The sequence below is a fragment of the Patagioenas fasciata genome, chromosome 12 (assembly GCF_037038585.1).
Source record: "Patagioenas fasciata isolate bPatFas1 chromosome 12, bPatFas1.hap1, whole genome shotgun sequence".
Taxonomy (NCBI): Eukaryota; Metazoa; Chordata; class Aves; order Columbiformes; family Columbidae; genus Patagioenas; species Patagioenas fasciata.
This window is the reverse complement of record NC_092531.1, coordinates 5,021,905-5,037,204: the sequence shown is the minus strand read 5'-3', so window position 1 is coordinate 5,037,204 and position 15,300 is coordinate 5,021,905. Positions and strand designations below refer to the sequence as shown.

Below are 15,300 nucleotides of genomic sequence, written 5' to 3'. Positions count from 1 at the left end.
GAGGCCCTACATCTAAACACTGTACTCCAGGTGGAGTCTCATGGGGCAGAGTAGATGGGCAGAATCACCTCCTCTGACTTTCAGGCCACCCTTGTTCTGATACAGCCCAGGATACAACTGGCTTTCTGGGCTGCAAGCATGCATTGGCAGTTCATATTCAGTTCTTCATCCACCAATATGCGCAAATCCTCCACCACAGGGCTGCTCTCTATTCACTCATGGCGCAGCCTGTATCCATGTTTGGGATTGCCCTGACTCAGGAGCAGAACCTTGCATATCGCCTTGTTGAACTTCATGAGGTTCACCTGGACTCCCTCTCTAGCCTGTCAAGGTCCTTCTGGCTGTCATCCCTTCCCTCTAGAGTAACAACCACCTCACTCAACTTGGTCCCATCTGCAAGCTTGTTGAGGGTGAACTCAATTCCACTGTCTATGTTCTCAGCAAAGATTTTTAATTTACTGGTCCCAGTACAGACCCTTCAGGGACACCACTGATCACTGGTCTTCACCCGGACTTCAAGACGTTGACTGCAACTCTTTGAGTGTGACCACTTAGCCAACGTGTAGAAGGCCGTTAAGTTTCTCAGGCACAATTTGCCATGACAACCATGGTGGCTGTCACCAATCACCTTTGTTTCCATGTGCCTTAGACTAGTTTCCAGGAGGATCTGCGTTATGGTCTTGCTAGGCAAAGAGGTGAGACTGACCAGGCTGCAGTTCCCTCAGTCTTCCTTTCTACACTTTTTAAAAGTGGGGGTTATGTTTTCACTTTTCCAGAAATTTCACCAACCTGCCACAGCTCTTCAAATTTAATTGATATTGACTTAGCAACTTCATCTGCCAGTTCCTTCGGGATCCTTGGATGCATCTCATCAAGTCCCATGGAGTTGTGCACATTCATGTTTGTTATTTGGGCTTGAACCTGATCTCCTGTGAGGACTGGTACTTCATTCTCTCAGGCCCTGCCTTTGGATTCCATGAATTTGGAGTTGTGGCTAAGACACTTGCCAGTGAAGACTGTGACAAAAAAGTTGTTGAGTATATCTACCTCTTGCATGTCAGTTGTAGTCATACTACCCCAGTCTTGACCCCTTGGATAAATTCTTCCGCACTAGTAAACAACAGGTCCAGCAGTGCCTCTCCTCTGGATGGAGTTTCCATCACCTGCAATAAAAAATTGTCCTCAGCACATTCCAGTAGTTTCCTGGACTGCTTGCAGTTTGCCGTACCACTTTCCCAGCAGATGTCTGGGTGGCTGAAGTCCCCTATCAGGATCATGATTGGCGACTGTGATACGTTGAAACAATTCTTCTGTGTCCCACATTTGTAAGGTAAATAAACTCTGAGGTCTCAGCTTGTGTGCAGCCAGATTTTAAGTGGGTTTGTGTCTCATGAATTGCCTTTGTCACATTGCCCTCTTCATGGCGAGCATAAACACGAGCCACGGTGAAATGCATCTATGATGGACACCTGGAGTTAGCTGTTGGGTGCTTTTAGTGCAGATATTCAAGCTAAACCTAAGGAACATTTCTACAATGGGTCATTGCAGACACACAGGAGAGAGCAAGTAGGTTCAAGACTGCATAATCTTGTACAGGAGAATAGTCGCTGTTCTGCAGGGATGTTGCAAAGCTCAATAGCAAAGAAGGATCATTGTGGGCTGGAGGGAAACCCCTTGCAAGCAGGACTGAGGGTCACAAGGACCTTAAATACTCGTATCAGGCTCTGCCACAGCTTGTTTAATCTGCCCATGAGCCCAGGGAACAAAAGGCAGATTAATAATAATGAAGAACAGACCAGAGGGTCAAGCAGGTCTCTTTCAAGTAATCTCTCCATGGGATCTCCATAGCCACATCCTTTGATAACCAGGCCCTCATGTTTCTTCCAACCAAGGATCTAGGCTCAGATCGCGAAGTGAAGAACCTGTTGAAAAGAAGCAAATCAACACATAGGAGGGTGATCACAGAGAAGCCCATGCCCATCTCTGAAAGAGACCCACACCCAAATCGACTTGATTTGCTCAGAAAGAGCATCCGATACCCCAGAGGTCTGCGTGGCCTGATTTTGCGGAGAGGTTCAGGGCAGAGAGCCAAAAGCTCATGGCCTTTTTTCTTGGTCACAGATGGGATGACCCATTCCATACATTTCAGACTACAAAGGGACATTGGATCAGTCTTGCAGAGCACCTGGGAGTCATCATGATGTGAAAGAGTTGGGAAAAACCCTGAGCTCCTGGCAAACGTGAATCATCATGCTGTGGACTCCAGTGGACAAAGTGCCCCAGCCTCAGGCATGTCAGAGATATCAGAGTCATAGCCTCATTCCTCTGAAAGTTCTGCTTTCCTCAAAGACATTTGCACACCTTTTAGCATCATTCCTGAATCTACTGGTGCTTCTATGCAGCCCTGTGCTGCTGCTGACTTCCAAGTCATTGCCATTTGTTTGCTGCTCAAGGGCTCTTGAGACTCCATGCTCTTCTGAATAATGATGGTTAGAAGGGACCTGAGGAGGTCCTCTGGGGTAATCTCCTGCTCTGAGCAGACAAGCTTCCCACTTACCTCAGGAAGCTCTGGGCCTTGTCCTCTTGACTTCTGAACTCTGCCATCATTGGAGAAGTCACTGTCTCAAGGACAGCACATCCAGGGCTGCACTGTGCCCCTTGTGGGCCACCAGGAGACGGCAGTGAGGGTGCCAGCACTGTTTAGCAGTTACAGAGAAAGGTCTGGGGAGATTAGATGAATAGATTTTTTCACGTGTTCAGTATAAAGACACCTCAGGGATGGCCACTTCTCTTTCTCCTTCTCAGTCTGGTCGTTTCATCCCACTTTTGAAACCCACCCATATCTAGGTTTGATCTGAATGAGCCAAGAAACCTGAATGTACTCCATGAAGACCATGAGTGCTGGATGTGTGAATGCCACCTTGGTCTGCATTTCACTTTCATGCCATTGAGTAGAAGCCCCTTCTGGGCGGCAGATCTGACAGGAAGAAGAGGGAAAGTCTGTAGAAGCAGAAGTTTCACTGTAAATCCTGGAAGGAGCCTTCACTCCTAATCCTGGTTTTTACTTCCCATGCACTTCCAGACCTCATCCCATAACCCTGGGATCTTCTGGAGAGAAGTACTGGCAGAGGAACAGACAGAACGTGAGGGCTGGAGCACGTGGTGTATGGGGTAAGGCTCGGGCCACTAGGGTTCTGGAGTCTAGTGAAAATGAGCAAGGTGGGGAGCAGGAGACGGATGTAACTGCAAAAGGGTAGGAGGTCAGAAGCTGTTGAGTTATCGGGGAATTTGCTCTGCTCGGAGCACTTCATTGGAGCAGAGGACCTCCAGACACCCATTCCAACTGTTGTAATTCTCAGGTATGCTGAATCGAAGAGTCACTTTGGTTGGAAGAGACCCTCAAGAAAATCAAGTCCAGCCATTGACCTAAAACTGTCACATGAGTCCTTGAGCAGCCAGCAAAAGGTCATGCCTTGAAACACAGCAACAGGTCAAGATCACGTAGAAGCACCAATGGTTTCATGAGGCTATCAGCTCTGGTATTGCTGGTGTACACTAAAATTCACAGCAAAGACTCATGTTTGCCGGCAGTTCAGGGTTTTTCCCAGGTGCTCTAGGAGGCTGATTCAATGTCCCTTTGTAGTCTGAAATGCATGTGATGAGCCATGCCACTCCTGTCTCAAGAAAAATGGCCATGGGCATTTGGTTCCTTGCCCTGCACTTGTCCTCACAAGCAGGCCATGCAAGTCTTTGGGCTCTGGGACTCCCTTGCAGAGCAAAACAGGTCCATTTGGATGTGGGTCTCTTTCAAGGAAGGACAAGAGCATCTCTTTGATCACAAAACTTGGATGTGGTAGAACCTGATGAACATGAACAAGGTCCTCGTGGCTGTCATTCCAACCCACAAGGGACTTCCCTTCAGCCCCAAATGGTTTTTCCTTGCTGTTCAGCTTTACTACATCCCTGAAGAGGTGCATCTCTTCTCCTGTATGAGATTGCACAGCCTCAACATTCTCTTACAACTCATAGTCTACTTCGTGTCTGCAATGACCTGTGGGGAGAAACGTCTCTCAGGTTTAGCCTGTGTGTTTGCACTGAAAATATTGGAGAGTTGACTTGACGCATCCTTTAAAGTAGAACTTCGCCATGACTGATGGCTGTGCTCATCATTAAGAAGGCAAAGTGACAATCCATATCGCAAAAAAATCGACTTAGACCTCAGAAGTAAGTTGCCTTATGAAACTGGGACAGAGATTAATTATTTTGGTGTCCAGCAGTATGAAAAAGAAACGCGACATTTGGGATGAAAGGACCGAGTAATTAATCACCAGCAAGGACTCATCAAGCGACAGCTACTATGTGTTTAAATGCTTCGTGAGCAATAAATGTTTGTGGCTCCACAGAGCACTAGGACACAGCACAAAAGCCTGTGCTGCTCCAGGCTCAGCATCCTCCTCTCTTGCCTCCCTTTCCTCCAGGAACCAGGTAAGCCTCTGTGAACTGCGTCTCTCCCCATGGGCTGAACTGCTGTCATGGTGGCTACTCAGGTGGATCCTTGGGCTGCCTCAGCATGCACAGCAATAGAACTGTTGAAGGGCTGTCACCTCTTTCCCTTTTGATGGTGGCTGTCTGGGGAGAGCTGGGAAGAGGGGGATTCTTTCAAGCACAAGGGGATGAATGGGGCTCAGCTGCAGGGAGATCTGCTCAGCAGAAGTTCTGCTTTAGACAGATGGTCTCTAACCAAATGGCCAAGTGCATCCAGTGCCTCCTTCCATGCAGCACTGCCTGTTCTGGAGATGGGGTATGATCAGGCTCTTCACAGGGGCTTTTAATCCACTGAGCTGGGTCCTGTCCCAAACGTGCTTCAGCCTTCCTGGACCATGCAACTCAGAGAGCACGGTGAGGGCCATGGCAGCTCTATGCACACTGTGTGTTCTCCAGAGCTGATTTCTGAGACGCTTGTTCCACACAGCCTATTTGTGCTGGAATAGTTGCATTAACCTTCATCTGTGCTATGTCACTGGGTAACGCATGAGGAGGTCCTTGTGACATCAGCAATCAGTTAGACACTTCTTTGCTCCTAGCCGTTCAAATCTAGCTCTAAGCTGCAGTGTCACACCTGTTGTACATGTCAGCAAGATGAGCTGGAGGCAATTTCTGAACTTACAGTTAAAAGGCAGGTGGAGGACAGTGAAGTGCATCTGCAGAGAGAACTGAGGACAAGAAAGACAGACTGAAATTGTCTTTGTGCTCTGTGTTTCAGCTTTGCCTCCCTCACCGAGAGATGTCTTGCTTCAGACCCTGTATCCCACCACCTTGTGGTTCCTCTGGCCCAACCCCACTTGCAAGCAGCTGCAGTGAGCCCTGTGTCGCTCGTTGTGGTGACTCAACGGTGGCCATTGAGGCCTCTCCAGTGGTGGTGACCCTGCCGGGCCCCATCCTCACCTCTTTCCCTCAGAACACAGTTGTGGGATCCTCTCTGTCAGCTGCTGTTGGGAGCTCCCTCAGCACTGGGGGGGTTCCCATCTCTCCTGGGGGCTCCCTTGGTCTGGGGGGTCAGGGCTGTGCCTGCCTCCCCCCGCTGCCGTCTGAACTGCTGAACCTGGTGCATCATCCCTTCTGGAACAGGAAGAATGATGGGGACAGCACAGCAGGAGTGTGACCAGGCCTTGCAGAAGGGCTGGGTGTCTTCATGCCACCTGGCAGGAGGGACTTGTGCCCATGTGTGGAGAGTTTCTGGCTGTGTGCTGTGAACAAGCCAGAGCTTGATGTGGCTGTGGTGCAGGCTGAGACCTACACGGAAGGTTTTCCCTGAGACGCCAAAGACAGAAAGGAAGTAAGCAGAAGCTGGTCTGCCCTCGACCCAGGCTGCAGGAGGGGCGTCGCCGCTGCGCATGAACAGTCTGTGGACAGTGCCCTGCAGCCAATCACCATAGTGGGGGGGGAAGAGTGACTGCAAGTGTAACCAATTGTAGCCTGCGCTTGCAGCATGGCCTTTGGGTAAAGAGTATACAAGGCTTGGAAAAACGTGGTCTGGTGGACATTGATATTCAGTGTTGTTAAGAGTTCATTAAAGGGTACTGATGTTAAATTCATATGGAATTAGACTCATTACTCTCGACCCAGCCCGCCCGCTCACGTTCAAAGAGGTTCTGCCGGCAATTTTCATTCTCCACATCATATTTCACCCACAGCTCCTGGCTGCACATCAGGCCTCGCCGTACCTCCTCTGCCTCTGCTTTGCTCAGGGAAGAGTGGCTGAAAAGCTGCCTGACAGAAAGGGATCTGGGAGTGTTGATTGACAGCTGATTGAACATGAGCCAGCAGTGTGTCCAGGTGACCAAAAAGGCCACCAGCATCCTGGCACGTATCAGGAATAGTGCGACCAGGAGGATGAGAGGAGTGGTTGTGCCACTGTACTCAGCACTGCTGAGGTCCCACCTTGACTACTGTGTTTAGTTTTGGGCCCCTCATCATAAGAAGGTTATTGAAGTACTGGAGAGAGTGCAGAGGAGGTGATGAAGCTGGTGAAGAACCTGGAGCACAAGTGTGATGAGGAGCGATTGACGGAACAAGGTCTGTTCTGCCTTAAGAAAAGGAGGCTGAGGGTAGACCTAATTGCTATCTACAACTGCCTGAAAGGAGGTTGGAGAATGGAGGGGGTTGGTCTCTTCTCCCACGTAACAAGTGATTGGACAAGAGGAAATGGCCTCAAGTTGCACCAGGGGAGGTTTAGATTGGATAGGGGAAAAAATTTTTCCCGGAAAGGCTTATCAGGCATTGGAACAGGCTGCCCAGGGTAGTGGTGGAGTCACCATACCTGGAGGGGTTTAAAAGGTGTTTAGAGAAGGTTCTTAGGGACATGATTTAGTGCTAGAGTTAGTTTATGGTTGGACTTGATGATCCTCAGGGTGTCTTCCAAGTGAAATGATTCTATGATTCTATGATACGATTCCATGACTTAGAACTGTAATCCAGGCTAAGACTGAAGGTGCTGCATGTCTGTGTAAAGACACAAAGAATCTCAAAATGAAGCACTTATAAACTGCTGCACCCCACACTAAGGTTGGGATTCGGTACCCAGGTATAAATAGATATCTAGTACTCTTAGAAATGTCCTTAATTCACAGGCATGGAGTGTGACAAAGAACCTGAAACAGATGTGTCCAGTTCTGGATCCAAAGGCAAAGTCAGGGTAGGATGCTTGAGGACATTTCATATGTCTGTAGTACTCCATGCAAATACAGATCACTTCTTTCATCATTCACCAGATCCCTCCAGGGGGCTGACTCAAGTCAAATGTTGACAATATCATGCTCAAGTTATGTCCACCCAAAACATAACACATGGTAACTCCTCAGCTATACAGGATCTCTGCATGACCACAGGGTCATTCAGCTGCCTAAAGAGAGCTGTCCAGTAATTTCTTATCTTAGATCATCCAGGACACCTGCATGGGGCTGTCAGTTCTGCCTCAAGTCCTGCAAGAGACACAAAAGCTTCTGTTTTAGAAGCCAGAGAGCACATGGGCTACCATACATATGTCATCTAAATATGATGGAAGAAGCACCAAGCCCTTGAATATCTCCCCTTTGACTTAGATCTACACAATTACCTTCTTATTGTGTTAAACTACATGAAATAAGTGGTTGTTTTCCAGTCTCTTGCAACACAGTGTACCTCTGAGCTCTTTCCTTAGAAACAGGAGAGGTGAAGTAAACTACATTCTGAGCCTTGTGCTTGTTTTAGTCACATTCCTCCAGGAAAGAGCTTTTTTCCCTAGCATTTTTTTCAGGGCAGATCTCATCTCCTGGTTCCTAAGAGTGTAGATCAAGGGATTCAGAGCTGGGGTGACAACACTGTACAGGAGGGACACTTGCACATCCCTTTGAAGGGAGCTTCCTGACGAGGGTGGTGTATAATTGAAGAGCACTGGAATGTAAAACAGTGCCACAACGGTGAGGTGGGAGGCACAGGTGGAGAAGGGCTTCCATCTTCCTTCCTGGGACCCAACTTTATGGAAGATGAAGCAGATGATGTAGAGGTAGGAGAAGACTATTAGGGCAAAGGGTCCTAGAGCAACAGATGTGGTAATGACATTGAGGAGGGTCATGTTGAGGCTGGTACTACTGCAAGCCAATTTCAACAATGGCTTGATGTCACAGAAGAAGTGATGAATGTGGTTGTGGCCACAGAAAGTCAGCTGAGAGGTCATGACTGAGTGTATCGTGGCATGCACAAAACCAATGGACCAGCTGGCCGTGGCCAGCAGCAGACAAGTCCGGGGACTTATGACAAGGGTGTAGCGCAAAGGATTGCAGATGGCCACGTAGCGGTCGTAGGCCATGGTGGCCAGTAGCACGGCCTCAGTACTGCCCAGGAAGTGGAAGAAGTGGAGCTGAGCCAAGCACCCACCAAAAGTGATGGGCTGATGCCCAAAGAGAAGGCCAGTCAACATCTTGGGAACAGTGACTGTGGAGTAGATGATGTCCAGGCAGGACAGGTTCCCCAGGAAGAAGTACATTGGTGTGTGAAGACGGGGCTCAGCTATCACCATGGTCACAATGGCACCATTTCCCAGAAGACTGGTCAAGTAGAGCAACAGGAAGAAGGTGAAGAAAAAGTGCTGCAGCCCCTGGATATCAGTGAGACCCAAGAGGATGAACTCGCTGAGCTCTGTCTGGTTCAGCATTGCTAGAACGGTAAGAAACAAAAGCAAAATGTCAAGGTTCCAGAGTTGTGAGCAGCAAGAGCATTACGAAACATCAGCCGTGTAATCAAACACAAAAGAAACTAACATGGACAAAACCAACTTTAATGTAGTCTTCTCCTATTTCTGTCTAGAACCAAGAAAATCTTCAAATAAATCCTTCCACCTATGCATAACATCAAAATATGTAAGATGTAAAACAGGGCTACTTCCTCACATTCAGCCACATTCATATTTCAGTTGTCCTCATCTGTAACTTCCTGCTGCAACCCGTGAACTCAATAAAGCTCCTAACTCATCATGTGAATCACTCCTGATGCTTTCTTTCCCGTATTGTCCCTACATTTCATTAAGCCATTTTCAACTTTAACATTTTTAATGATTGCCATCTCTTCCAGACAATTCTTCCATCTCAAAAACTGCACACTTTCCAATTTTGTATCAACAGCCAGCAGAAGGTGCCCCAAGCTACCATACAGTCAACAGTATTTTTTGGGATGCTGATGAGAATAAAGGAAGAGGCTGCCTGAGCTTGTGATCACAAACTGCCTTTGCTGTTGGACTGTGTACTTTGCCTAAAGAATGTCTCTTGGTTGCTCAGCAGCAGACGAATGGGACAAAAGGCAAGATCTCATCTCCCGCAATACTGTGATGGAGCAAGACCGAACTTGCAGGAGACGACTTACCTGGTGCAAGTTCCAGACGAACGGGCTCATGCCACTGAAAGTCGATCGTACTGCCCAATGAGACAATGCGGTCAGTTCTGTCACCATCGTTTGTCTTCTGAAATGCAAATGAGCACACACTTGCTTTCAATCTTTTTTTCAGGTAAGTTTCCTTATGTTTCTGGATAATTCCCAACCATACAGAATAAAGAACAAACTCCTGACATTATTTTACTAGTGTAGGCAGACACAGCTATATTTAGCTTACAATAGAGGCTGCAAATCTTACAAGATGAATATTTTTCTCTGTACATTCAATGCAGTGATGATTAAGATTGATGAATCCAATTGATGAAAAAAAGAATTAATATGTTTTGTAAAGAAGTTAGATCACATATATAGATATATCTCACAGTCTTTCTTGTCCATTCTGTCATAATATGTACTTCTATTGAAAATAGGTGATTTTTGAAAGTCATTATGAGAGGTCTCCAGCCCAATCACTCCTTTTCTCATGCTTCCTTAGCTTTGGTTTTCAGCATGAAAACAGGAAATAAACAGAGAATTTCTAAACTGATTTCACAATAAAAGAACATGAGCATGTTGCACACATGCATCCACTCTGGAACACTGACCATATTTCTTTGAAAATACTTTTAGTCTGATCTTTGAACAAACTCTATTGGAAACAGTAGATTTGATAATATTACAGCCTTATCAACCTTTTAGTCTGTCACCCACACTGGAAGAGTTAGAGATGCCATTCTCTGTGCAATAGCAATGCTTCAGTTTCTTGCATGTGATTTGCCACCTTTAGGCTCCAAAGCCCTCCTCATTGAAATGCATCTGCAGAAAGACAGCATTTTATTCAGGTGTGTTCCACTACCTCCTCTGGTCCTGCCTGTTTTTCTCAGCCAACCACAGGTGATCTAATCCCTTTCCTCTGTTCCTTCTGAACATATTTTTCTTCATTTGCTACTACTTCCCTTCTGTTTCACAGGTGTTGACTAATATTTTCTCGAAGTAACTGATGAGCACATCCAGTCAAAGGAAAATAATTCTCACAGTCTTTTGTTTTTCTTTCATTTTTAAAAATTTTAAATACAAATGCAAAGACAAGATTTTTCATGCTGAAGCTTGCCTATTTTTCCAAATATTTAAATTGTATATTAAAAAAGAAAATTTAATTCTGCTCAAACCTCATCTCACTGTAAGTCAGCACCTTTCTCATCGTAGTAGGCTCTCTGATTGAGAGTCAGAAAGCAAAGCTGAGGATAAAACAACATATTTTGTCGAGTTAAGAGACTGAGAATTTCTGTTCTCCTTTTTCCTGTGGTATCTTCTTGGCATTCTTGTATCTGAGAGATCAGTGCTGCAGCTGTGATGACATTGACTACTATGAGTTCTCAAGGGCTTGTAGTCATTTAGGCAGGATGCATGGAGGAAGCTTTGCAAATGGTACTAGAAATCTCTGATGACCTAGTTAGAGGAGGAATATAGACATTTCTTCATGTCCAGAACGTGCAAAATGTCAACAGCTTCATGTGGGAATTAAATTTCCTGTGGCTTTGATCAGTCTCCTGAGATGAGATTTCTGAATCAGTGGGGAATTGCACAGCAACATAGTGTTGCCTGAACATAGTGCATAGATGAGCACCCGTAAAACAGAAAAGATAAAGTGAAATGGTCCACAAAAACCAAACAACCAAACTACCCCTCCTCCTCAACCCCCACTCTAAAAAATCTAACACAAAGATCTCTATCTCAGTGCACAAAGTTTATGGCTGGAGTTCCTCCTGAGTCACACAACCTCAGCTGAAGTGGTGTTTGCGCAACATTTCCTAAATCTCTTTCAAATAGTAGAATTTGTGAAACCTAGCATTTGTTCCCTCCATTGTGATCTCTTTGGATTTCTGATGTTTCATTTTTGTTGGGGTTTCACAAATAAGGAGGAGGCATGTAAGACTGTCAATCACCCTGGTGTCCCTGTGTTCCTCCACTGGACTCACTCCACTAGGCAATGTCTTTCCAGTACTGCGCAGTCCAACATTGGGCATATGGTTCCTGGTGTCAACTCAGAAGAGCCAAAGAGAGGGGAAGGATCGCTCCCCTCCACCGGCTGCCTGTGCTCCTGCCAATGCAGCCCAAGATGCATTTTGGACTTTCTTTGCAGCCAACCCACACTGCTGGCACACATGTGACTTCTTGCCCACCTGACCCCCAAAAGTTGCTCTTTTCTGCAAAGCTGCTTTCTACCCAATCATGCCCTAGCCTGCCCTGTGGTGTGAGGTTGTTCCTTTCTTCCCAGATGTACAAGTTTTCATTTCCTTTTGTTGAACTCTGGGATGTTCCAGTTGGACCATTTTTCTGGTCTGCCAATGTCTCCTGAAGACAGGCTCTTCCCTCCAAAGCATCACCACTGCCTCCAGTTTGGAAGCATCAGCAAATATGAGGAGAGAGTTCTCTATTCCATCATTCAGGTTGTTAATAAATAAAGTTGTGGTAGTCACAGTAATAATCCCTAAGAAATACCACTAGTAATTTGCTGCTAGCAGGACTTCTTATCGTGTAGCCATTACAGCCTGGCAATTGTGACCATTGTCATTCTTACCACTTTAGTATCTAGAGCATATCTTCCAAATTTAGATTAAAGTAACCTGTAGGAGACCATACTGAAGGCCTTGCTCAAATTAAGGTGTACAACATCCACATCTATCCAGACATTTATCTCATCATAGAAGTCAATCACATTGATCAGGCCTGATTTGCCCTCATCATATTCATGCTGGCTGTTGCCAACCACCTTCCTGTTCTTTATGTACCTCACAATGCCTACCAGAAGGATTTATTCCATCATCTTCCCAGGCACTGAGGTGAGATTCTAGTTCCTTAGCTCCTCCTCCTTGCCTTTCTTGAAAAGAGATGTGACATTTCCACCTTCTGTGTTCTTCCTTTCTTGCTTGATCCAGGGGAGTCAGGAGTCACCCCAAGGGCTCCTCGTTTCCTTTATGAAGCAAAACAGCCACGCACAGTAATTGTGGGATCCTTACCAAGGTCGGGCTGCCCTACATACCACACTAATAGTAAGACAGTTTTGGTTATTCTTGGTTTGTGATCCCACTCGCTCCAGTCGCTGACACTTCGGGCTGCAAGGAGTCCACAAGCAGGTCTCACCAGCAGCAGAGAAGAGATTGAAAATAAGAAGCTGTAAGATGATAAGGCAGACTGCATAGATGAGGTGCAGGGCTCACCAGATGAGTGCACAGATGAGTGCCCATTTCATATCCTTTCCTGTTTACCCTCCCTTAGTTTCTCCCTGTTTGCCCTTCGTTGAGTCATTGATTGACAAAGTTTGGTTCTTCTCAATGTCTCCCTTATCGTTTGCCCCTTATTACCATGTCAAGTGGCTCAGTTTTTTCTGCAATTTTCTGCAACTGCATAAGCATCGTACCTCTCACACTCCCCTTTCTTGTGGGGAGAAAATTAAAGGGAAGTGAAAAGAGTTTTGGATCAAGGTAATGACAGTTTAATAAGGAGAGAATAAGCTATGTACACAAGCAAAAATGGACTTAATTCACAACTTCACATCATCAGGCAGATGTCCAGCCACTTCCTAGGAAGCAGGGGCTGAGCATGTCTAAGTGTGGCTTGAGAAAACAAACACCTTAACCGTGAACATGGTCCCTTCCTTCTCCATTCCTTGAGCTTTTCTTCCTGTACGAAACCTCATATGGTATGGAATATCCCCTTGGGCACTTTGAGCCATCTGTCCTGGATGTGTTCCCTCCCAGTCTTCAGCGTATCCCAAGACTATGGGTCTTTGTGGAGCAAAGACTTGACTCTGAACAAGCACTGTTCAGCAATAGCCAGAATATTGGTGTTTTTTCAACACACTTTAAGCCACAAATGCAAAGCACACACCACACGAGCTGCTAGGAAGAAGGCTGACTCCATGCCAGCCGGACACAGTACAATCTCTTCCCCTCATTCCATGCCATCTGCATCATGCTCAGGTCCAACGTTCTCTGAAACATCGAAGTATCCTCTGACCATCCCATTCACACATTGTGTTATTTTTGTAGCCAGCTGAAACCTTTCCACCTGCCTAACCCACAATGCATCAAAATATTTCATCCTTCTACCCCATACCTTTCTTTTTATTTCCTATTTTAGCCGTTACGTGTTCCAAAATCCACTCTTAGCAACACTCGTTACATTTAATGCTGTAGTGGATTGTCCTTGGGCTGCAGCTGGACTCCCACCCAGTTGTTCTCTCATGTCCCCTCTTCAACAGAACAGGACAGGAGGAGAAAATATGACAATAAATCTCTTGAGATAAGAACATGAAGATCATTGACTGATTACCATGAAAGGCAAAACAGTCTAATTTGGGGAAAATTAATCTATTTTTTGCCAATTAAAATAGATCGGAAGGTGAGAAGCAAAGACAGAACAAAAACACCTGCCCCCACCTCTCCTTATTTTTCCCACGCTAAACTTCACTCCTTCATTCCCCAGTTTCCTACAGTGATGTGAATTACGTATTAATGACACAAACTGGAAGAGAAAATGCTGCTTGGTATAAGCAGGTCTAGAATTGGGATTGAAATTAGATCGAATAAGTTGAGAGAAAATACAAGCACAAGTTACATTTCACTTTAATGAACAACTGTAATTTATTCCAATATTCCAAGTAAAAAAGGCCAGATATTTCAAGGATTTAACTGCAAAGAATTGCTCAAGTAGCACAGGTCTTTTGAAAAGCATTTCAGTTCATTCATAAATGCCATTTATTTTTTTTTCATTAGGGAAACACCTTGCAGCTACAAGGAATCCAGCATCTGTATGGAGAAAAAAGAGTCATCTGCTCCCTAAGTAACCACTTGTCAATGCATGTCCTCAAGCTTTGCTTGACTTCCTGGTTCCTCAGGCTGTAGATGATGGGGTTGAGCATGGGAGTGACAACTGTGTAAGACAGGGACACCATTTTCTTCATGTCGGATGAGAGGCTGGACTTGGGTCGCAGGTGAATGATGCCAGCTGTGCTGTAGAAAAGAGTCACAACCACCAGGTGAGCTGCACAGGTGGAAAAGGCTCGCCTCTGGCCCACAGCCAAGGGTATCTGAAGAACCGCATGGATAATGCAAAGGTAGGAGATGGCAATCAGAGAAAAGGGAATCATCACTATCAGGACAATAGCAATAAAAATCAGCAGTTCAAAGAAGGCTGTGTCTACACACACCAGCTTCAGCAAAGGAGAAACATCACAAAAGAAATGATCAACTGTGTTTCTCCCACAGAAGGGCAGGGTAAATAACCACGTGGTGAAGCCCAGAGCCACGGGGACACCACACAGCCAAGACCCAATGGCCATCTTGAAGCAGCGATCCCTGTTCATCATGGTGGCATAATGCAATGGGTGGCATATTGCCGCTTGCCGGTCATAAGCCATTGCTCCTAAGAGGAAACACTCACAGGTGACAAAAAGAATGACGCAGTTGAGCTGCAAGGCGCAAGCTGTGAAGGAAATAACTTTTCTCTCCACCAGCAGAATTGCAAGCATCTTGGGGACAATGGTGAGGCTGTAGCAGATTTCTGTCAAGGCAAGATTCTTTAGGAGGTAGTACATGGGCGTGTGTAGGACAGGGTCAATGGTTGTGATCACAACAATTAGAGAGTTCCCTATCAACGTGGCCAGGAACATGACAGAAATCAGCATGAAAAACAGGAGCTGCATCTTGCCACGGAAGGCAAACCCCGAAAGGAAGAAGTGAGTAGCAACGGTTTGGTTTCCTGGCTTCATTTCCTCAACAGATTCTGTGCTAAATAAGAAAAAACAAAACAAAACACACAACAACTTGGATTGGATATGGCAGTGACCCCAGTGGAAAAATATCTCAGCTGAGCAACCTGTTCAAGATCATC

At 46.0% G+C, this 15,300-nt stretch overlaps 2 protein-coding genes across 2 annotated transcripts; both read right to left on the bottom strand.

Annotated features, from left to right (window-relative positions):
* Positions 1 to 7,720: 7,720 nt before the first annotated feature.
* Positions 7,721 to 8,692, bottom strand: LOC136106911 (olfactory receptor 12D2-like). Its single transcript, XM_065847613.2, has one exon. It carries the CDS (start codon positions 8,690 to 8,692, stop codon positions 7,721 to 7,723), a length of 972 nt encoding a protein of 323 aa, XP_065703685.2.
* Positions 8,693 to 14,179: 5,487 nt separating this feature from the next.
* On the bottom strand, positions 14,180 to 15,181 carry LOC136106847 (olfactory receptor 10A7-like). Its single transcript, XM_065847507.2, has one exon. The coding sequence runs from the start codon at positions 15,176 to 15,178 to the stop codon at positions 14,180 to 14,182; it is 999 nt and encodes a 332-aa protein (XP_065703579.2). The 5' UTR covers positions 15,179 to 15,181.
* Between the last annotated feature and the right edge of the window lie 119 nt (positions 15,182 to 15,300).